General features: G+C 38.4%; 1 protein-coding gene and 1 long non-coding RNA gene across 5 annotated transcripts in view; one reads left to right on the top strand and one right to left on the bottom strand.

Moving 5' to 3' along the window:
- Positions 1 to 15,871, top strand: part of TET1 (tet methylcytosine dioxygenase 1) — an 80,541-nt gene extending 64,670 nt beyond the window's left edge. For 3 of the 4 annotated variants that reach the window (XM_056350680.1, XM_056350677.1, XM_056350678.1), the window contains one exon: positions 4,819 to 15,871. In XM_056350680.1, coding sequence (XP_056206655.1) covers positions 4,819 to 5,960 — 1,142 coding nt within the window. In that variant the 3' untranslated portion in view covers positions 5,961 to 15,871. The remainder of the gene's footprint in view (positions 1 to 4,818) is intronic. The other variant, XM_056350681.1, reaches the window with a different exon arrangement.
- LOC130154577 (uncharacterized) lies at positions 6 to 7,663 on the bottom strand. Its single transcript, XR_008823788.1, has 3 exons — positions 7,527 to 7,663; positions 4,796 to 4,842; positions 6 to 3,706 (listed from the first exon to the last, which is right to left on the bottom strand). It is a non-coding gene; the product is annotated as an uncharacterized LOC130154577 (long non-coding RNA).
- Positions 15,872 to 24,430: the final 8,559 nt, after the last annotated feature.

Genomic DNA, 24,430 nt, shown 5'->3' with positions numbered 1-24,430 from the left:
TGAGTGGTGCTTATTACATTCTGCCAGTCTCTCCTGATACTGTGTGGCCTCTTACTCCCCATCTGAGGGGAAGGAAATGCTCCTTAGTACTTGGTTTTGTAAAATACCTGCATATTCTGCATTTTAGGGGCTAATGAGCAGGAACTGTAGTCAATATTCTCTCCTGGCACAGGAGAAAAAACAGGTCATTGCCCCAAAATAAATTTCTGGTGGTGTGTGAGCACCAGTGAAATATTTCCAAGTTCCTATATTCTAATAAATAACGGCAGTAGAATCATCTTGAAATGTGTTGTAGGAATGTTTATCTAAATAACTGACATGAATTTTTGTCATTTGAAAGTACAAGAACTGTGTTACCCACTTCCTATGTAAGACAATGGCTTTCTCAGAACTCGATAATTTCCTGTCAATGGTATGGATACTGCTGCAAAAAAACCCCAGGTCTTATTAAATAAGACAGCGCTACTGAAATGGTTCGTTGAAATATTCTTAGCAAGGGCCAGAGAGGTGGAATCTGTCGGCAGCTAGGTGAAAGGTATGCCGTGCTTGTTCTGGTACAAGGTGATTGCTGTGGGCAGGCCCCTGCTGTAGCATGTGTTTGTGCAACACGGAACTGTGACTTGGCTGAGCTGTGCGGGGGCGCTTTTCATTTACGCTGTTGTACCTGGGGTCAGGTTGTGGGCCAGTACCTTGGACGACAGAACTATTCCAGGGAGCTTTGCAGTAAAGAGAAGCAGCAAAGAAGGAAGAAGTGGAGAGAGCCATGGACTTTGATTCTGTCATTAGAGGGGAAAAAATAAATAAAAGTAATTAAAGCGTAGTCTATGGACTTAGATTCTGTTATTAGAGGGGAAAATATAAATAAAAGTAATTAAAGCATAGCCTATTTACCTTTTAAGAAGAAGATAGGAAAATTAGCCAATCTGCTATAATTTTATTTCATAAAAGACATCCAGATATACGTAGTAGAGTTAAGGGGAGGAGTAACAGTTAAATGTGTTTAGAAGAACACCTGCATTTGGCGGTGGGGGGATGAAATTTTTTAAAAAATCCATTTGACACATTTTTTGTCATTTGTACTCTGTACCCTGCTTTGCCTCAGTAGAGGAGTCAGGACAACCAATAAACATTGCATATAGCAAGATGGAATAAGAACAAGCAAAACGGTATTACTGACACCCGCAGGAAATTACAGACGTTCAGTTAATCCACATGCAAGTTTGGGAGACACAGTCCAGGCTTTGAAAAAAAATTAAAGGACTCCTCAGGCTGAGGATGACGTCCAACAGTAACTTTGAATCAATGATTAATAACTTCCATTGTGCTTAGGGTGGATGGGAAGCATTAGAGGGCTCTTGTTTGGGAAGGAATTCTGAAATTGTCTGATCTCACTGGAACTCTGTTTGGAAACACTGAACCGGAGTTACAAACTGCCTACCTGAATGTGACATTGTAGTTACAAATAGATCTGAATTTGGTGTCTGAAACCCATGCGTTTAACAAATGGTACACTGTGCGGAGTTTTGCCGTATGCTTTGGGAACACAGAATTTTGTTCCTTGAACATGCAAAAATGATAAAGTAACTGTGTAAACAACCAAGTTACTTCATTTGACTTAAAAGTATTTTGGTAAAGTAATTTACAAGGGCTGGTGATAAAAATAAGTCACAGAGCAAGGAAAAATACTTTTATGAGTGAGAAAGTTGTAAAAATGAAATATTTATTTCTATCATCAACCTGCAGTTTTTGTCATGGAAGTTTTGATAGTGGAGTCTCTCAAAATAGGTGTCAACACTGCAATCCCGAAATGTTGCCAATGGTGCGTATTGCTGCACTTGGCCATGTGAACATTGCCAAAGAGGCTTCAGTAACTGGGCAGCAGTGGCAGAGGAAGTTCAGGTTTGCAAAGCGTAAGGTGTTGTGCTCTGCAGGAGATAAATCACTTGAAGCATTTATGCGCATCACTTATGCGTTTAGTTGTACAGGACAACGGCTGGGTAAAGACCTCAGCACACCACTGCTGCCCTGCCCCTAACCCACAGTAAAATGCAAAGATCTGTAAATATGGATTTAGAATACTACAGTGTTGTACTTGTGTGTACTGGTTTTGGGGGGTTACAGGGGATCAGTCATTGATTGGTTCTGTCCATTCTGCCAGTGGCAGGTATCATTTTAGTCCTGAGGAGTGGAAAATTTTCATCTAGCTGAGATTGTTAGGCTTAATAGGAAAACAAAATCAAAGGGCCTGTGAAACAAAGGAGTTGAGATTGGACTATCCAGTAGTCATGGTAAACTAGAGGAAATGATTATTTAAATCAGCATCGCTTCATATTAGTAGCGGCATTCAATTCTGGTCACACCGTTTAAACGTAAAACATTCTCCTAATGTAAGAACAAAAGAACACTTAGCTACACTTCAGCTGTAAAGGAAAAGGTATGGCTGAATGGTGTATGTATAGTACTCAATTTACTAACAAGGACAAGAGTTTAGAATATTGGTTTGGCTTTTTAAATATTAAAAAGAATACGGAGAACATGCAGTTAGACGAGATAATCATGGTCTATACCGTCATGTTTTCGGCCATGTGAGGCTTATCACTCTCTGGAGTAGCCTGGGAGGATGATGAGGGAGTCACAAGGCCGGCCATGCCGTACTGCCTGTTACACAGATGTAGTGTGTCCTTTTCAAAGGGACCTGAGAGACCCTGCTAACCCGCATGTCTTCACCACACGGAGAACTGGAGATTAAAAAGAGATAAGAGGACTCGCTAGTCCTCTTTACTGTCTTCACCTGGCAGCAGAGGTGGTGAGGAGGGCCTTCTGATTGCTGAAGACTGATTATGTCAGCTTGGTAGCGCAGGCGTATGTGAAGACTTGGTTTGAATCTCCATGGTGCCAACCCTTTGTAGAACCACTGCATGTTAAATAGGGTGCGCTTGTCATGCGCCTTTTTCCAACAGCAAGCAGCAGAACTATTAATTTTTACATTTGTGATAATGCTGAGAGCCTTTGAAATCCTAAATTATTATGAAACATGCATTAAAGATAGAGGCCTTACATCCTTCCTTGTATAGTCCTGTCATTTAACCATGTTATTCTGGAGAAATAAACTTTACAGACAGAAAGGTTCTTTTTATCTCCATTAATACTGTCAAATGCTTCTTGGCCCACATTGGACAGAGCAGGAGAGGAACCATCAACTTAAGAGACAGTTTCTCAGCTGGCCGCAGCAGAGTAGTGGCCACTTCAGCAACAGTGGAGGTGCAGCAGGCTCTGTCTGAACAGAAGGTATTCCTGGGGAGCAATGCCACCCTGCCTGAACTGTTAGTGATTTCCCTCTGCTCATATATTTGAAATAACTTCTCTTAATCTCTGCTACTTTGGCCCGCAGAGCAAGGAGCTTCTGGCAAGAAATGGCGAATTTACTGGAGCCATGGCTATTTTGAGTGTGCTGTGGGTTGTTAGAATTTATTTTCAGGGAATGCAGGTCTCTCTTCAGAGATTACGGGAAGTGCAGTTCTCAGATGCTGTGTTCCAAATCTTTTGGAGGAAGGCCTTGGTCTGCAGAGGTCGTCTTCAATTAAATACTTTGATTTCATGAAAAGGTTTTTAAAGAATCGGTACTGTTTCCTTATGTCCTTCCGCAACTTCAGTATTTGCATCCTATTGTGTCCATAATTTGTCCCACTTTGCCTTTTTTGCATTCCTACCGAAAGAATGTTTTTTAATCCATCATTATTTATAAATCATTAGATGACAGAATAGAAGAAAAATAGTTCTTCTATATTCAGTGAAGCAATTAAAGATTCTATGTATTTATGGAACAAAGAAGAAATGCTGACAGAGGTGGTCTTTCATGAGAATATGCAGGAGCTCTCTGTGGGGTGCCAGTCTGCCAGCAAAACACATGTAAAGCAATTTCAGGCCATGATGCAAAGCCCATCAAAGTCCATAGAATTCTTTCCCATTACTCCAGTGGACTCTGGATTGAACTTGCCTGTGATGGGAATGAATCTTTTTGAGGAGGCTGTTCCACAAACTAGCACAACTGCAGGGTGCCAAGACTAGAAATTGATTAGGGAACTGACATAAATTGGAACAAGTATGTCTCCACAAAGATCTGAAATAATTAATGCATGGCAATTAGATCAAAGACAGCCAGATCACATGGTACAGCTTTGTAAGAATGGATTTACCTGGAGTATGTTGCCAGAAACTTTTTATTTTTAAGAAAATTTCTGAGGAATTACAATGATTTGTGTGCTACCAAGTAATTCAGTAACTTTTTTGCTGCGATGGACAGGATCAATAAACACCCTTTTTTCATTTCATCACAATATTATGGGGTTAAGGCAGCCAAGAATTTTAACTGTTTCACAGGCTTAATTTCAGGCAGACTAAATTTCGTTAATTATGTAAAAACTTGAACATAGTGCTTCCTGCTAGCCTGGGCGGTGCTGAAGGCCAGCAGTCAGCTGCTGGGAAGCACTTTTCGTGGAGTTGGGCTGTGTGAATTGCGACTGAGTGCTTATTTTGTTTTATCGGTTTATTTTATTTGTCGCTCTGTGGAATACCTTTCTATTTTATATACCAACACTCTGACTGGAAAAGGTTAAGTCGATAATTCAGCAAGGTTATTATGTATGTACTTACGGTCACAGAGGTATTCCAAAAAAGCTAAAAATAACATTTTCAAAAACTCTGTAGTCGTCATGTATGTCTTTTGTATTAGAAAGCAAGTATGAAAACATTATAAAAGGTGTATTGTGTTCCTTAAGTGAGGAAAAGTACTTACACTTTGGTGTGCATTTTTTTTAGGGAACAAAACAGAGGCTTTAAAACCTGGAATAAAAACGGAGACTTCTGATCACCTCTATGCCATGAAACATACTTCAAACACTACTAAAAATTGCTCTTTATTAAAACAGTATACGGCTTCCTCCCCTTTTAAGGTGGATAGTTTACATCCTTATTCATCTTTAGCACATAAGCCTGGCATAACAGCAGTGACTAATATTCAACAAGATTTTTCAGTTCCCTACGGGTATTTTGAATGCAGTAGCAAGCAACCTCATGTGACACCTTATGTTAATTGTAAGAACTTTGATGTGTCTGTCAAAGATTATACTGGAATTTTGCTGAATGATAAGATGAATGGTGTGCCACCGATTCTTCCAGACGTCACTGCTCCAGGTCCCCCTGCCCATAAAGACCCCCTGCCCACTATACTTGAACGTCAGCCAGACAAACAGAATTGTCAGCTTCAGTTAGACAATTCTCCTTCTTCACAGATGATCAGCTCTTGTGATTTGTCAGTACCGCTAAGATCTCCAGCAAAGGATGTAGTCGGAAACGAAGCCGACTGTTCCCATGGATGCCCAATGGAAAAGGGCAGCTCCCTTCGAGAACAGATGTGTGATTTTGACTGTGTTGATGAAAAGCAAAACAGTGCACTGGGACAACCGACTGATTCTGAAGAAAAAGCTGAGGAACTGTGGTCAGACAGTGAGCACAATTTTTTGGATGATGACATTGGCGGGGTTGCTGTGGCACCTTCTCATGGTTCTATCTTAATTGAATGTGCGAGACGTGAACTCCATGCTACCACACCTATTAAAAAACCCAACCGCAATCATCCCACCAGAATATCTTTAGTTTTCTACCAACACAAAAATTTAAATGAGCCAAAACATGGTTTAGCCATGTGGGAAGCAAAGATGGCTGAGAGGGCGAAAGAGAAAGAAAAAGAAGCAGAAAGATTAGGAACAGAGAATACTGAACTAAACTCTAGCAGCAGGAAAACAAAGCAAACAAGTGAAAACAGAGATATTTTTTATGAAGACAATGAGTTCAACCAAATTCCATCACGCAGAGCATTAACAGTAACTAAGGATAACGTAATAACAGTATCTTCTTATGCCCTTACACGAGTTGCAGGGCCTTACAACCATTGGGCATAGGTTTTAGTATCAAATGCCTCCTCTTGGTGCAGTGTTACACAGTGTTTCTTTAAGGTGCTGTTAAAGAACAAGTCTCGTGTCGTTTACTATTTGCTCATCTCAACCATTTTAAGGCTGAGGTAAAAAAACGGGGGGGGGGGAGGGGGTGTTCTTCTTAAACTGTGACTTTAACATTTGGTGGTGCTCAAGCACATTTTAAGCAAAAAAAAAAAAAGTTGTATAGTTTTAATACATTCTAAAAAAGATTTTGTTTAGGTTATTAACCTTGATTGAATCATTCAGTTTATTACCTGTAGGAATTTATATTTTGGTGCTTTAAATCAAGTCTGTTTACTACAAAAATCATTTATAGGGATTTTAACAGGTTCACAGTTTATGGCGTTAAATCAAGTTATACAGTAATAGCTCTACACAGCTCTTGGTGCTTAACCACATCAAACAGTTAAAAATAAATAAGCTGAATTATTACTTCATGGTGCCATTGCTTTAACAACTTCCAACCATTGCTATATAGTCCAAATTACAGATAAATCTTTTAGAAAACCAATGAAATTTTTTCTCGAGATTTGTCATTATGTATGAAATGAAGTTATCAGTAATGATGGCTGGAAGTTGTTTTTAAGCTGTAAATATATATTTTAAAAGCACTTTCTATTTTTAAAATTAACTTGAAATAGTATAGTATAAGGATCATATTGTCTATGGTTTGTGCATACTCTACAGAAGAAATAATTTTATTCTTGCTGTGTAGAGTTCCATATTGTTACAGCTGTAGTATGTATGCTAATAGCATATGTGATTGTTCTTAGACTTGCCCTTTTTCATGGAAGATTTTATGTTGCATATAAACAACAGTTATAAAGTACAGAAACATTTTTATTATATTCAAGAGAGTGTACAAACATGAAATTAGGAGACGTCCTGTCAATGTCTGTGTTGTTACTGGGAGTTAGGAATATTATTTGTTCTTTTTAAAGGCAGCATTTCTTACGATTTCTTTGAGCAATAAGTGCGTAAGTCTCATTCGTTTGGAGCATTATAAGTTAACATGACAACCAAATGTTCCTAATGCCTCAGGGGTAGGATTGTTTTGGGATTAAAAAAAAAAATACCCCCTAGAGTTGCCTTATTCTATTCTGGAAAAAAAAAAAAAAAACCCACATTTTTTTGGGAAAGTACAAAGGAAGTGTTGGAAAAGTATGAGATTTCTAATATTTAACAGCAAATTTTTCATTAAGAATAACCTATCTGTAATATTCACCAGCTTTCTAAGTTCAGTTTTTTTACAAAAATGTTTTGTAAATTTCTGAAGTTATTTATACATTTCATGGAGGAAGGGTTGTAGTCTTCCTTCCAAACATACAAAATCTGTGTTCTCAGATTCTGTTGAAAAAGTGACATATCATGGAACAAATATTTGCTAAACCAGAGGAAAGAGACACTCCCATTGCTTTTAAATACTGTAGCATCCCACCCTTCTTTCTGATTCTCCTCTCCTGTGTATTTCTTTTTTAAACTTATTTATTTAAACAAATTACCAAATGACAATGTTAGCGAAGGACTGACCTCATCCTGCAACTTCTTCCATGAGAACCGCTCTGCGTAGCCATACCTGCCCAGTCAGAGCCAGGAGGACCTCTCAAGCCAGGACTCCTCTTGTGACTGTGAGCTGCAGGATCAGGCCCCAGAGACGAAGCTGTACCTTAATTCTGCCTCGGAGTCCTCCCCGGCTGGGTAACCTGTAGGTATAACGAGGTCAGAGTTTTCCAGTGCGAAAATATACTAATAATATACTTGATAATATTATAATGTAGTGGTGCTGTAACAGAGGAATATGAAATATCTAGATCTGCTTTATTTAAAACCTAGACAAGGTGCTTTTTCCTTGAAACGTTGAACTCTAAGCGCTATATTTACAGTTTCGGTACGAAAAAGTACATAAATTGTATTTTTAACACATAGTGCCAGTTAGGACCTTGGTGCTACAAATACTTAAATGTGGCTGTAGATCAATGAGACTGTTCTCCTGTATAAATGTATACACGTGTAGTGTTTGCAGGAGCAAGGTCTGAAGTAGCAATCACTATGTAACAACCCTGGGTTCAATTCCACAGACTCCTGTCAAAAATAACAAAAATGTTGATGGCAGAGGATGGACGAATTGAACCCGTTCTTTGTATCTTACCTATTTTAAGTAAAATTTGTAAAAACCGGGTATGCTGCAAATTTTAGTTCAAAGCTTAATATTAGTTCAAATAGAGGATATGAAGGGATTGTAAATAATAAAACAAAACCAATATTATGCCATCATTTTGTACCAGCAGTTTTATGCTTATTGACTATGTAATATACGGTATACATCAAATCATTATGGTATTTTGTGTGCCTTAGATTTCCATTTTAAAACTTGTATATTTTTGGTGAGCTGAAGACTAGCAAGAATTCCAGCTGTCCATACAGTAAGTAGTACTGTACGTTCCCTAGCTGTTCCATTCATGTATTTGCTATCTGAAAACCCTTGTCCACCACGATCCATCATTTACAGAGAAGATTAGTGCGGATCACTTTAGTTTCTATAATACACACCGAAAAAATGATTTCTCATTTAGCACTCCCATATAAATAACAATTTTTCTACGCAAAGTAAGTTACAGAGCCATCTCTTTACCTTTTAAAATGTTCAGATCATTAAAGTGAATCATTTTTACTTGAATCTTCCCCTGTAAATGCCCATGTTTAACTTATGTATGATTGGAAACTTCACGATAAAAATTTCAATTGAAAAACCAGCAGTTTTCCTCAAAGAAGTGAGAAACTGAAAGGTGAATCTACCAGGATACCTCCAAACACAGCCCTTGGGAAGTCACTGCTCAAGTGACTGCACCAACAGACTTTCAGTAAGTCCAGGTCTACCTTTTTTGAAATGGCAATTTTAACAGAGAAAAGGTTATCTTCACAGAATAGTTAATGCTATTTACTGATGGGTGCTAAAACTCACAGTTACTACTTTATTAAGATTATTTACATGAGGAAAATGTATCATTTATACAATAAAATATCATTTGCGGTGCTCTTTCTTTGACTGTCTTATCACATAACTACTTTTTGAACATGTACCTACAGGTCGGTCAGCTGGCCGCTTTCATTTCCTGCTGTGGCACACAGCAGGTTGTGATCTGACAAGCTAATATTTTCTATTGCTGTACTGCAGTATAGAAAATGCAACTATTTACTGTTTTTACAACTGTGTGCTATTTATTGTAACATTTCAGAATATTTATCAGTCTTGTACACAACTTATGTTGTTTTGGGTAAGGTTATCGTTTCATATCAGTATTTGTCTCTTACAATTTGCAGCTCTGTGGGTCTATTGCTTTCCTTTGCAGCCTGCACCACCACTTGTAACTCGCTCTTACCCCTTAACAAAGTCCTTCCAGGATGGCCAAATCAGGAGCTGGATAAAAATTAAGGTAGCTGGTTAAGTCAGACCTGCATATTTTACTTGGTTTCCAACAGCTGGCACTGTGCTGTGGGTGAAAAACCAGAAAATGGATTCAGGTGTGGGCTGGTGGTGGGGCGTGTTTGTCTTATGATCCTTTTTCACAGTATGCTAGCAAAAACTGTCGTGATCCAACATGGGACACCTCTGGCTTCCCAGAAGAAATGTGTGTCATCCTTTTCTCCGCTGGGGCCAGTACCACCACTCTCCCTTTGCTCCAGAGGTGGAGTAGTGCTTTCTGCAGGAGTCGGTTCTGTTTGACTCCTTGAGTCCCTGTTGGAGTTACTGCACTCATGCCCAATTAAATCGTGAACTTTACTCATGCAGTTTCTCTGTGCTTACTGATTTGTAACATGCTATTGTATTACAGAAAATAGAATAAATTATTCCTATAAATATTTTAGCCACAAGATCCAGAAAGCTTTTTAAGAACTTACAAATACTTGTGGCTTTCTACCTGTAATGGCTGTATTCAGATTTACTTTGTTTCATAAAACAAAGTCCGTAGACTTTATAAGCTAACCTTTACTTAGGAATAACTGCTGTTAAAAGTCTTTTACCGATGTCAGTGCTTCTTTATACCTAGAACAGGAAATAACTAGTATCTTAAGCAACGTTTTATGTTAAGCATGGGTAAATGACAACTACTTTAGTACTTAAGATTACTTGTAACATACAACTGTTTGGGGCTTTTTAAAGACCTTTTTAATGTCATTGCAGTATTATGCTAAATTTGGTGGGTTAAATTTGGGTCTATTTATGTTGCTGCAGCCCCACTGACTGCAATGTGCTCATTCATCAAGCTTTCATGCAATTTTCATATGTAACTGATGGATATGGATAACAGTTGACCAAAGTCAGTGCTGACTCAAGACGCTTGTGGCCCTACCACAATTAACAGGTTTGGAAGGGCAAATGGAGAGAGATTTGGAGTAGATGTCGTACTTCTGGTTAAACAGAGAGGTTTTATTTTTTGTAGCATGAGAAGTGATTCAGGGTCTGTAGGGAGACATAATAACCTTCACCTCAAATTTCAGACAGGCAGGCAGGTCTTTTTCAGACCACCTTCAGGCTTATGCTTTTGATAGCTTTTTTGATTTTTCTTAATGTGATAGGTTGTTCAATGAGAGAGAGTTGTTGCAGAAGCATGCTAGTAAAACTGCATCTTGATGGTTTTGTATTTAAAACATACGGTCAGTCTTGCCCTCTCACATCCCATGAAATTTCTCTCATGTTGAAATTAGGTCTTCTTATCAAGCAGTCATCAGTTTTGTAATCCATTTATACGTATAGGAATTTTCTCCTTTTTTCTGTAGAAATCTGGTACTTTCTAGGTTAACAGGAGGAAATAACTGGGCCCTCAGATACACGGAAAACTAAATGGCATGTCCACTTTTGTATATGTTACCAGCACAGGCAGCACTGAGCAAACTCTCTTTCAGGTCTGTTGTGGTTGCTAAAATTCAGCTTAGGGTTTTTGTGACTCATCTACCATAAAATGGTGGTTTATTTCTTGACTGAAAGGTGTTTGCCCAACTGTGGCCTATGATGCTGTCTATGATCTGATCTTAAGTTAAACAATTAGAGATGAGAAGCAGTCCAATCACATTTGGAAATTCTGGCTTTCTTCTTAATTTTATCAGGTGTTGATCTGACCTTCAGGAGCAAGTGTTTAGGGAGTATCTTTCCATAAAATTAGACTGTAGAGAAAGTTGCCATTGATTATTGTGACACCATGGTACTGCCCTGCAGTGTCTGTTACAGCACTGTTTCGAAGCAGTAAGGGTGTGTTGCCATGTCACGCAGCTGTGGATAGATGTATGAATTCATCTTTCCACGGTTCCTCTGGAGACGGTAACCTCTCCTTTGTCCTCTGCCTGCATATACTGGTTTAAGGGAGAAAAAAAAAAAAGAGGAGGGAGAGAGCTTGTCACCCTTTAATCTGTGTAGATGAACAAGACAGCGAGCACTGCCATCACCACCAGTCTGCTGCTCCTTCTCATGACCAAACTATAGAATGTGGAAAGCTGATGGGGTGCACAGCATGAGTAAGTCGCAGCAGAACTGCAAAGGTACAGCTGGCTTTCGAGACAGACTTCTCTGTACAGATGTTGTAGTTGCCAGGGTACTTCTTTATATTGACACTTTTTTTGGTACATCTAACTTTAAATTCATATGCTTTTTTTTATTTAGTCTGTGACACGTTTATGTTCTCCTGTAATCTTAAAGAGTGGCCGGTGTGAAAAGTCCTGAGGATGTGGCTGCTTAGTGGAACAGTACAGAAACTGGCTTCAGTGTCTTCTGGAATTACCTGATGTTTAGTCAGTTTTCACAAGTTGTCTGCACGCAGCTCCAGTATGCTGCTGCAAAATTGTATTTACATAAAGGAAGGATTTTTATACTTGAGCTTTTCTTAAAGACCAGGGATTTCTAATAGTATCTAATCAGGCACCAGCTGACATATGGATCACTTCTTCTAAAGAGTGGTTGAAAATGTATTTTGTGTTTACTTTATTACTTCCCTATTAAAACTTCTTTGGCTGTTGTAGAGGAGTGAGCAAAACTTTTTAATACTGTCATTTACATACCTGACTAAATTATGAAGACTTAATTCTACATAATGCTGTGTTGTCTCGCTGAAGAATACCTAATTTGACTAATGTTGATGAGTAGGTAATGCTTACTACTGTATGGATGATGTCAAATACTACAGCCACTCTTCTCACTCCCTGGTCTCTTTATGGACCAGCTGTTGTGGCTAGTTATTTTCAGTCAGTGCTAGATCACACTATAACCTGCTGCTCAATGCTGCTTTAAATGCTTGTAGCTGCTCCTGAAGTTCTTCCTACTCCTCTGCAGATCTGCTTCAGTTCGGCATTAGCAGTATAGCTGCCAGCCTGCTTGTGAACTCCCCATGCACAACTGTTGCTGCTTTGTATGTAAATCAGCCTGTCTTCATCTCAGGAATATTGTAAGAGTCTGTTCTTCTGACTCTTCCAAAATCTGTTTCCTTCAGTCATCTTTTATTCTGTGTAGGACAGTTCTAGGCTTTGGGGTTTTTTTTACTGCATGTTCTCTCATAGGAAGCCTAGAATATTGCAGTTAGACTTTTTTTTTTTCATTCCAAAAAAGAGGAACAATTCATTATATGTCACAATCAGTGTTTTCTTACTGTTTAAGTCAAATAATCAATTTTCCAGTTAATTTTCACATTTCTTGATGTAGTTGTTGCCCTCTGTCCTTATAGCCGTAATTAGCCAAACAAAAGAGAATTTGCAAGACTAGAAAACTGCTTACCCCCTGCAAAGGAAAAACCATCCCTTCTCAGAATATAATATTTGCTTCTGTTGCTAGCACCTCTATGGAATGCCCTCTTTTCTTCTGAGTTAATCTACCAGCTCTGCTCAAATCTTGTCATAAGACAGATGCTGCAGAGACTGCACAATTACAAAAGCAGAAGTGTTTCTTTACATCTGGTTAGATCAGTCACAGTCCTTGTGAGAAACCCGAGTACTGCGTAAGTTAAATGCTTTAACCAACACAGGACTGCTTGGAAAAAAGATGTTCTTCCTCTGTAGCAGCAAGTGGAATTGATTGAGCTTGACCAGAAAATATTTAAGTAGTTCCTGTCTTTTATTAAAGGGTATAGGGGCGTCAGCATCAATGTTTTCCTCTTTCCAATATATAAAGACTTTAGGACTCTTTTTCAGTCCAGTTCCCCAGTTCATCATCCCAACATTGTTTGCAGTGTTTAACTGTACACATACTTGTAACTTCAGTTACAAGGTGCTTCTTGGTGCTGTATCCTTAATTCTTCCCACAACAGTATATTTTTCTCATCGTGTACTGATTATATATGTATTTTTTCCACACATACTTATATTAAGGTGCTGGAATCTTCCAACAGCATACTTACAGTGAATGCAAGACTGGGGTGCTAAATAACGTGATGTGAAGGTGACTTGCTCTGTTTGGTATGACCAATTAACAATGTTTGTTTTAACACTTTGCACACCTTACTACCTTTCCTCATAAGGTCAGAGGATGCAGGTGTAGACCTCAAAAAACCTACATACGTAAGGAGGACAGATTTGGCAGTTAATCTACAAAGCTACCAGTTAGAGCAGATGAACTGTATTCCAAAGAAGTGCTGTTGCAGTGGGCCAAGGGAAGTGCTAGTTTGATGTTCAGTATTGCAGTTGTTGCCACAAAACATTTTAATACTGTTGTGGAAAGTTTTGTGACCTGGTCAATATTTTACATGTATGTCTGTATTTTTAATATTGTAATGGAAAAGGGGTCTAGGGTTTGGGAGTCATCTTAAAATAAGAATGAAGGCCCTGATTCTCATTCATACTACTGTCCTTTGCATCACATTAAAAGGATAAAAGGGCCTTAAATGTTGTCCATTTAGCTTGCATCCTTCAGAGTATCCCGTTACACTGATAACGATAATTTTATGCAAAGGTCAGTAGTATAAATCAAAACCGTTACCAAATGACTGATTTGTACAATCATGTGAAATCAATTTAATATCATCCCCATTGTGCACATACTGGCCAGTAACATCCAGATTGTTCTTAGTTTAGAAATACAGGTTGAAAATAAACTGGCTTGGTTTTCATCAGGTTTTAAGTATACACTTATATTGGCTGTCCTTTTCCCAGCATTGGCTACAGACAGTGGTAAAAGATTTGTACCAATACGTAACAGCCTGGCCAGAAATCTCACAGAATTGTCAATAATACTATTTCTGAGCTTTGGTAGTTTTTCTTAAAATACTTGCTTCCCTTTTATCATAACTTGATCTTTTTTACTTGATTATACAAAATGGGGTTGTGACAATCTACTGAACTCCGTTCTTCTCTGACTTAAGACCCAACAGGGTGTGCGGTATTGTGTGGTGTTGTCACACTGTGGTGCGTTTTTAGACACAGAGCTAAAAGCCAGCATTTTCTGACTGCCCTAACTGTGGTGATACTCCACAGTGAAACCATTGGCACTGCCCTGTGTGCTTGAGTCACGCAGGGAGAGCTTCCCTCGGTGCCAGTGGAAGCTTTATGTAAGCATCGAGCCCTGCTACATTGTAGTTATGAAATGCAATGCAATGCAAACTTCTATTAAAAAAAAATTGAGGAAAAGAAAATGTATTTTCATTCTTAAATTTCTAAACTGCAGTGGTACTGCAGAGCCTAATGAGAACAGATTCCATGCTAACTTTGTGAATGTCAAGTCTAATCCATGCAACTCGAAAGGCAGCGTCTGAACTTCATGAATCTCTTGTCCTCAAAATGAAAAAATAACCGTAGGCAAGAAAAACAAATGTGATATCCCAGTACCACTATAAGAAAGCCAGGTCTAACTAATACAAACATTCAAACATTTCAGTCTTTAACAATTAATTATTCTACAATTATTTGTTCAGTTTGGAAGAGACGGCTCTTTATAATGTGACAATATCAAATATCACACCAGCTCATAAATACTGTTCAGAATTTGCTATCATAAAAACGTACATTAATATGTAAGGACACAGTGTACTGAAATGCTACAACTAATGAATTCTCTCCTGCTTTGCAAAATCAAAAGATTAGTAGTACGCCAAAGCAAAAAAAAAAAAAAAAAAGTCAGCATTTTTTTCTTTCCTTCTCTCCTTTTCTCTCTTTCTTTTTCTTTATTTGGGATGCATTGATATTTATTTTTCAACTTTGAATTTGAGGGTTTGGATTATTTCCAGTTACCAACCTACTGTATTTAGACCGGGAACATAAAATTAACTTTTTTTAAACAAAAGATGATGTACAGGGAGGAAAAAATCAGAAAGAAAAAGCACTTCATTATGTCACAGTATTTACAGGAGAAAGTACAAAAATTACTTCTGTTCTCAAAAATCATTTGGGCCTGATTCTTTCCTAGTATAACAGCATAGCTTCATGAGGCTGGTGGAGCTGTGGAGAGTTACGCTAGCTGAGAAACTGAACCTTAAAATCTTCTTTGCAGACAAGGGAACCCTTACCAGCAGTACTTGAAGACTTGTGAGTTGTGACTGCATGTTACTTGAAAGATCTAATTAAGCTATGTTTTTTGGTGCAAGCAGTTGTTGTACATGATTTCATGTTTATGTAGCAAGATGCATTGAAATGTTGATACTAGTATTGAAACATACATGTAAAAATTGTTGTTGTGGAAATTGTCTGTTCTATTTTCCTTGTGTGTCTCATCTGTTTAGAACGTAAACTTTCTTTTTTTTTTTTAATTGTCCTAACTGAATAAGGCTAAATGAATACTGTAATTGAAAATATATTTTAAATCTTGTCATGAGTTTTTAAAAAGACTATTACAAATTGTATCATTCCTGATTACACAGAACTTTGTGGGTGGTTTTAAATAAATTTTATACTTCTATTTTGCACTTAGTCGTCTAATTTTTCTTTCCTGCATTTTTCATGCATTTCTTCCAAAACACTTTGAGAAATAAAAGGAAGATGTTTTTCCCAATACAAACCAAAACAAAGTCATGCTGAAGTATGTAAAGACTAAAAATTTAGGCCAGAAGAGCCTGTAACGTACAACTTACAGCAACGTTAGTGCCCTGCGTCATAATACAGCATATAATGCTACATGTATGTCCCATTTAAAACCGTTACGTGGCTAGAAGTTTTAGACAAGGAATTTAAAAATTACTCATTCTAGAGCTAGAAGTAGACTAGTACTGCAGTGTTTCTGAGGGTGCTGAGAACCTAACAAAGATGTTCTGGCAATAGCAAGGAGTTAATTTTAATAAAAATACTAGTCTTCAGATTCTGTATGTTTACATCATTTACCCTATAGTTGGTAAAACATCTTGTTAAAGGAGGAGTAAAAAAATAATTGCTAATACAGGTATTTTCATTTTATGAGCCATTTTCCCTGCAGAAATTTTGCTCGTAACATTTTAATGTCAATAACGATTTTTACGTGTGGAAAAATACTTATGAATTAACTCAGCCCTACAGGACTACAGTGGGTTCACCCAAGTCAGCAGGATTTCTGCACTGGAAAGGGATGGGCATAAATCTGGTCTCTGTCATCATCTGCCTCTGCTTCATGCAGGACTGACCCATCCCAGGCAGAGCTGTACAGCAAGAGAAGCTGCCAGAAAATTCTGATAAAAAGGACAAACCAGTTTATGAACACGTCTACACAGCGTCTTTTTTCCTACCACTCTGTCTGGCAGAGCAATGGTATAGGAATAGTTTACTGTGGCTTTTAATTCCCATCCAGTGGAAACAGACCACGTTTCATTTGCTTCAAATCAGAGGGTATGGGGTTTTACTTCTCAAGACAAAACAGACCTCAGCACTAGTCTGCTTTACTGTGTGACATTTTAGTGCAGAACAACAGTACCAGGCAGAATTCCTGTTGTTTAGATCTGAAGAAAAGGAGCAATACAATTCTGAATGTTCCTGTTTGCTTCTTTACCTTCTCCAGTAAGTGCAGTAGAAGAAGCTGATGTTAGAATAATCTTCCAGATAACTGGAATCTCCTAGAGGGCTGAAAACCACTGCCGTCCTCAGGCTTCAGTAATTCCCTAGAAATAAACTACATTATGTGATATGGTGCATCTAGTTCCTGGGAGCTGGATGCTGTAATCCAACAGGAAGCCTTTACCCTCCTATGTAATCTGCTGCTCTTCTAGAGGACAGTCATTACTGGGGTTTTATAGCAACATATCCCAGCTTGCCCCAGGCCTCCTCCAAACTGTACTATCAAATCTTTCAATAGAGCTATGCATCCCATGGTTTGATACTACAGTATGTAACCTATGGCACAGGTGTCTAAGAAGGCATGTGGATTCTGAATGGTGCTTAAAAAGACTTTTGAGCAGACCCAAGAACATCATTAGAGACATTAATGAGGAACGTTTTCCAGCTCCCTTTCACGTACTGCCATCCAACTGCATATTGCCTCCCCTGGCATTCCCACCAGGTAGTGTGTTCCCAGTCAGAGCTACACTTCTTCAAAGATGGAGCATATTACACACAGAGATTTTAGAACACAGCTTCACCTGTAGCTTGTGGGAACAAAACTAAACCAAATTTACCTACTCTGGCATCCCTGAATGGTTTCCAAACGTGAGTTTGTCTTGTAGAGTTCAACACCTGGAGGTGGCTTCAGTGCTTTCTCATATGTTGGATTTCTTATATAGACCACACAGGTAATAAATATTGATGTAACACAGTTGGTTGCTTTTACATTCTTAAGATGTTATGGCCTTAAATTACAATACTTTGGTATTAACTGTTAACAATAAACTGCAGGAAAAACTTTTTTGCTAGTGCTACAGTTAGTTTCCTGCAGTACTCTAATACCACAGAACAGCAGGGCTTGCTCTTGAATGCTACTAATGCTGATTCGTGTTGTTAAATATTATAATATTAGTTTACATCTTCAAAAGGGTTATTCATCAGAATATTGGACCTTGGGTGAATTTTCTACATCAGAATGAGCATCATATTCAAATGTAATTTAAACACCTGCAAGCTAGTGCTTCAGTTAGTAGTGTTTTGGTTCAAGAAATGGCCTAGATAGTGTGCAATAAAACAATTACTAGCAGTACCCATCTGTGTTTTTAATCGAAGACACACTAGAGAAATATTTTTTAAATGTGGAAATTTAAACCCACCTGTTTCAATAACCATTGGCTGGAGTACAACTCTTAAGACGGGCTTCTAATTCCCTGTCCAGTCTGCTTACTTCTGGATACTCTTCCTTTTATGATACACATCACTTATACAAAATTCTTGGCAGTTGATTTCTTGAAAATGTCAAACTCTTTTTACACGGGGCCAAAAATTACTTAAAATCCCCACTATACCATGTGTACATCTCCATTCATTCATAACGGGGTAACTCTCTTCTGCTGTTGGATTCTGAAGTAGTCCTGAATTGCTGCCAGAGGCATCATGACTTAGCCTTATTTTTCAACTCAGAACAGTAAAACTTTTGCCTTCTGTGGTGTAAGAAGTCAGCAGTTCAGTTTCTTGTGACTGCTTTGTTTTACATGTAGATTTCTGTTTCTGCACAGTGATGATCCAGCTCCCTTCACTTCAGGAATCCCCTCAGGGAAATGAACTACCAATCCTGTGCTTCATCAAGCAAATACCTCTGTGGTAGACCCTATCTCACTGCCACAACAGCAGAAAGCCTTGTCAGGATTCATCTGGGTTACAGCTGCTACAAATTTTAAGGGTGAAATTCGTTGGGCTGTTGCAAATTATCTTGTTCTGTGATGACTGTAAGAAGCTGTAAGTGCCTAGGTGTGACACTGCTTAGCAACCCTCCTCAGGCTGTAGCTCTTGTGAGATCTGACAAGCTTAGTCCAAAAGAGAAAAAACCGCTTTACTGTAGAGTGCTCACCAGCAAGCCTTTCAAGTGCCAGAGGCTCTGGATCACCCCACACACTACAGGCAAGTATTCCCTTTATACGTAATATCTACTGCATTTGAGCAAAGCAGAGTAGAAATTAAAGCTTTAGTCATTCTCCTTTGCTGTCTCCCACTGAAGGAGACATTACTTGGGGCTGTCATTGCACGTAGAAGTTCTCTAGATGTTCCCGGCTCCTGCAAATCACACCCCATGTGTTCCACAGCAAGTTAAATCTCTGAATCTCTATGCTCAGCTGTACTGGTCTGGGAATTATGCCTGTCCATCCTTCAGATCAGAGGCTGGTGCTCTGCTATGAGAAGAAGCTAAATACTGCAGGCAGCAGTGGAAGGGAAACAAGTTTTCAGCTCTCAGATCTGCTTTTCAGGCAACAGAGCTAAGATTGTAAAGGTGGTCAGGATTTTTCTTCTAATTGCTCTTTGTTATTGCCTGCCTATAGAAGCGCATTAACTCAGTCTTTCACATAGCTTGATTACCCCAAGATTATAAGGAGATAGATGAGAAATGCTTTCTCATATACACAATCAAATCTGATACACCTAGAAAAACAGGGCCTTCCTAAAGGCACTAAGGACTTTCCTAAAGCACTCTAATATAAGTCAGATTGGGTAAGAAGAAAGGAATCCTTAAAACCTATGCCTTCGTGCAGGGCAGCTATTCCTGTGCTCCCTGATCAACATGAATTATGCCTCTTTTTTTCTTCCATGAGTCAAATATGATAGCTTTCCCTAGCCCCAGACAGGAAGCCTCCACATTAAACTAATACCATAATATTTTCTCCTTCAACCAACATTAGAGACAAGACTTAGGTAAGTACTTCTGATTTAAAATTAAATGTTTAAGTAAAACAAAAATTCATAAACTTTGAAACCAAATCTGTCTGATTTTAGTTAAGAATTACCTTACTCTTAAAAGATGGTTAGTTTCCAAAAAATTTCTCCCTTTGGCAAGAAATAAGTTTCTCTGAATTTTCAGCATTAACTATGATAATCCAAAACAATTTTCAAAAGGGCTTCCTTCTAATACACCTTTTTAATTATAAAAATGTGTTTTTTCGAATTTTGAAGTGTCAAACGGGACAATTCAGAAGACAAAATATTTCACACTTGGTTAGGAAAAAATGTTTAGTTGCTTATATAAAATTACTGTGCCCAAGCAGCAGTTCAACTGAATGAAAGCAAAGCTTTCATGGGATTGGCAGAAGAATAGCTGTAAACAACACAGACCCTGCAGGCCCCTGCACAGGGATCCAAGCTCTGAACTGAAATAGAAATGTATTCAGTAGAGTCCTCACTAGTGGTAAGTTGCCCCATTACCAGGGCACCAAGACGCTATTTAGGTTACATTTCATCTTGGCACCAGTGACAATCTGTTCACTCTTCTATTTACCTCAGAATATCCTCTAAGTGTTATTAGCAGAAATTTGCTAAGAGCTTCCTTGTGTTATTTTTACAGATATATGCCTCTCTCTTGAATCTAGTCTGTGTTCCAAAATCTTTAGCTGAAGATCGTTATGTATCACTTAAGCTGCTTTCCCCCCGACCCCAATGTAACCACAGAGGCTACGGAAGGATTTATGCCATAACTGCAGCCAACAACTACAGTTCAGGTAACAGCAAGACCACATTTAATAGCATGCATCTCCTCTGCACTGCCACTACCTGCACTACAGCAGCCCTGTAAGAAAAGACTTTCATCACTTCCATCATAAGAGCCTTCTCCTTTCCAGTCCAGCTGTCACTGTGGGCAGCACTGTCCTATTAACAGACTAATTTTTCTACATGATTTTTAAACTAATGTCAAATATTTTTCTAAAAATGGTAGTTTCTCTAAATATTTTAATTTGTTCAAAATTAACTTCAACTTTGGGCATGGCTATATTAGGGTGGATGTTGCTTCAGTTTTCTGTTAGAACCTCTTTGGAACTGAGCCAGCCTTGTTATATATACATCCCTTGTCATATCCCCTTTAGCCATCACACTGACAATCAAAAACCTTTTTGTGAAATATATTGGGATGTGCTTCCAAATTGTATCATACATGACGCAGCTGTGGTGTATATTAATTGTATCACACACAATGCAGCTGTGGAGTATGAGAAATGTGTTCTACCTTTAAATCATTCTGTAAACCCTTGAAGACCTTTACAGCTTAGATAAGAGTTAATTCTTGGTACTTTTGATGGAGTTCACTGGGGTTCCTCTGTGAAAGTATGCCTTAGCCCCTCTGCACTACCATCTTCAGCACCAGGAGTAGTGCCAGATACTCAACTTAAGGCTAAAGTACAGCTATGAACACCTACCAACCTTAATAAAGAGGGGTTTTTTTTTGCCTGGGAAAGCATTCATTCCATTCATTTCTAAATTCAGTGCAAATAAACATTGTACTACTTACTGGGATCACAGTGGGATTAAATGCTGTATTCTATCTGTATAAACTGCAGCAAAATGCAGAAACCCTTATTCTCGAGTTACGAGATGTGAGTGGCATGAATGAGAGGTAGTAAAATGAGCTGTATCAAGACCAATCCCTTAATAATCTCACTGAGTCAAACCTCTGCATGTAATCCCAGTGCAAACAGCTGTGCAATGCTCTGTAAAATATTCTAGGACTCAGCCCTCTACAACATAGGGTCAAACTTGAATTTAGGAAGGACCAACCTCCTGTCAAATACACCTAACTACTTCCTTAAACTTAAATTACAAATACAAGAGCATCCAATCTCACAAACATACACAACAGAGTAGAGATGCAACAGAAATTCAGTATTTAGGGGATGTACAGACTTTACTGCCCTTTCTCTGTACTGTAAGACTGCAATTTTTTAACTCGGGACAGTAAATGTTTGTAGATTTTAATCAGAACAAGCCATTCACTAGAAGTCCTTACATAAAAATTCTAGAAATGGGACCTTTTTCAGACTAGGGTCTCCAACTCCTTTTGCAACATCAATAAATGCTAACAACTTTCATGAAGAGGCAAGACTCTTCTCTGAGCTCTCTGAAAGCATGATCTTTATTTATTTGACTGAATCACTACCAATTCCCTTACCTAACTTCACCAGTTCATATATTGCACGTGATGTTTATGTACCACAGAACACCCCAGATTGGAGGGGACCTCAAAAGATCATCTGGTCCAGATCCCTCTGCAGAGCCTGCCTGGCCTCAGGCAGATCAACACTCCCCCCCAGCTTGGTGACATCTGCAAACTTACTGAGGGTGCCCTCAATCCCCTTGTCCGGATCATCAATAAAGTTACCAAACAGGACTTGTTTCACTTTATTTCAAAAACAGGACTTCTACTTTTCCAAGGCTGTAAGGTAGAACATATTTCTAAAGGCAACAACAAATGTGATTTTCAGCTGATATGCAGTCGTTCCTTTTAAGATTGCAAAACCCCTGCAGCAAACACTTTTGCTTCATGGTTAAGTTCATGATACAGTTCGTGTTACAAGACACCTTAGAAGCACTCTGAAGACAGTAAAGACTTGTTTAAGTACAAATGTGATTATTTTTCTGCTTCTCTGACATCTTGGAGATCTGAAGTTGGAATAATTAGTCAGGTTCACTAAGGACAAATGTGTTTGTATCTCTGAAATGAGTTACAGTATTTTAGTTTTTTTCCTTCTCAGCTGAAGGCGAGATACTGCACCAACCAACAAATATAATGTGGTAAATGTTGATATATATCAACATCACTGCAGGTCCAAAATTCATACTATATGCAGAAACAGTACGATATCATATTCCTTGAGCTAATGGAGAAACTCCTCTATCTCAATGCAAACCATACGCAGCTTTTTAAACACCCAGCATGCTCATCAGTGACCTGTGATACCCACTTCTCAATCTGTACTCCACCTACACCCAATATGAAGATCAGCATGCTTCTACTTGCTACTTCAGTGTTTATGCTTTTGGTATATTAGCTGTTGCTTCTAGAGTGCTAAATCAGTAATGCTGGGTGCTGTTGTAGTCGAAAATGTATTTATCTCTATGATTAAGTGGTGTACAAAGAGGTGTTGTTTCTGAGAGCTCTTTCAGTCACAGATGCTGAAAAAACAAATCAGAAAGCTGTCAGTTTTAAACTTTTTTAAATAACAGTATCTCATCAAGTACCAGATGAGCCTATATTCAAAGGGGATATATACATGTTTTCATTCCAGAAAAACTCTGGTTAGTAAAGAGCACTGAACTCCACTGTGGAAAGTGCCACAGATGAACCTCGTGGCTCTCCTGAGCAAAGGTAGGCAGCTGAGTACTAAAGGCCAGAGATCCAAAGCATTAACTATGTGCACTATGAGATTTTACTACTGTGTAGCATTTCCTGATACCAAAGGTCTTTTGTGGATTTTTTTCATTCATCTTTATTAAATGTACTGACTGTGCCAAAATACTTATGTTCTTTGACTATAAGCTCTAAGAGTTATAATTTCTCTCCACACATACATACCAGTATCTCCCAGCTTAAATTCTTAACTCCCATAAACACCAAGACGGCTGGAAGCAGCATACCCTTTACGTTTTTTGCCTTCTAATTTGTATCTTTTTCTCAATTTGCCTGATTAAGGTAACTTGTAGAAATCTTGTAGCTTTTGGACTTCTGCCCCTTCACCAATTTTGGATTAAATTGTCCAACGTACCTGAAAGACACTTAAGAGCACCTACTTTTAAAAGTCTAGAAGTGCTCACATTTTTTCACTGTGATTTCCATTGTAACTGCTCATCACAACAACATGGTTTACCTTGAGAAGAGGATACAAAGACCTAAAGAATGCAAAAGTCATCAGTGTACTATACACAACAGCAGCAAAATGTGCCAGCTAATGGTACCAATATGTATGTGGAAAGGAGAAAGTACACGAAATAATATTCTACGTGAGGTACAGGAAATCAGGCCTGTGGTTTCCCATGAGGTTCTAAGACTTTGAGAGCATTGCTAAAAATTATGCATCTTAGGATAAAATGGCCTTGGGCCAAAAGACCCAGGAATAGAGCTACTTCATCAAAGTATGACATTTGCCAACAATTTCTCCTTTAATTTGTAGTGTGGGAGAGAGCCCCGTTACCTTATTAGTCTCAAATCTTATTTCCAGGTTAAAGAGCACAGATTCTGCTTCAGTCAACTGACTGAGCTGGATAGAGGTACACCAGGAAGAGAAGTGCATAGGGCGTAAAATGTGTAGCCTAAATTTAAAGCATGAAAATTAAGACATATGCTCATCAATGTCAAACATCTAAACCCTGTAATTTGCAATATACATCAAAGAGCTAAGGCAGATCAGCTTTTGTTTATTATTGAGTACCAAATGCTGACAGAAAATCACCTTCACCGGTGGTCTCTTGTTTCTTTCTCTAACTGCCCCCCTACAACAGAATCCAGCCCACTGCAGATGAGTTTAATGTTGTTGCTCTCAAGATTTTATTCCATCACTTTGTTTTTAATGACAACAAATAAAACACTCCAAAGTCCCATTTTCATTTACAAAGTGTGTCTTGTTGACTTTGTTTTCAAATGTTAAGGAAGAGCCCATATGCATATT

The sequence above is a fragment of the Falco biarmicus genome, chromosome 9 (genome assembly GCF_023638135.1).
Source record: "Falco biarmicus isolate bFalBia1 chromosome 9, bFalBia1.pri, whole genome shotgun sequence".
In the NCBI taxonomy this organism is placed as follows: Eukaryota; Metazoa; Chordata; class Aves; order Falconiformes; family Falconidae; genus Falco; species Falco biarmicus.
Note: the sequence above shows the minus strand (reverse complement) of the source record. Positions and strands in the feature narration are given on the sequence as shown.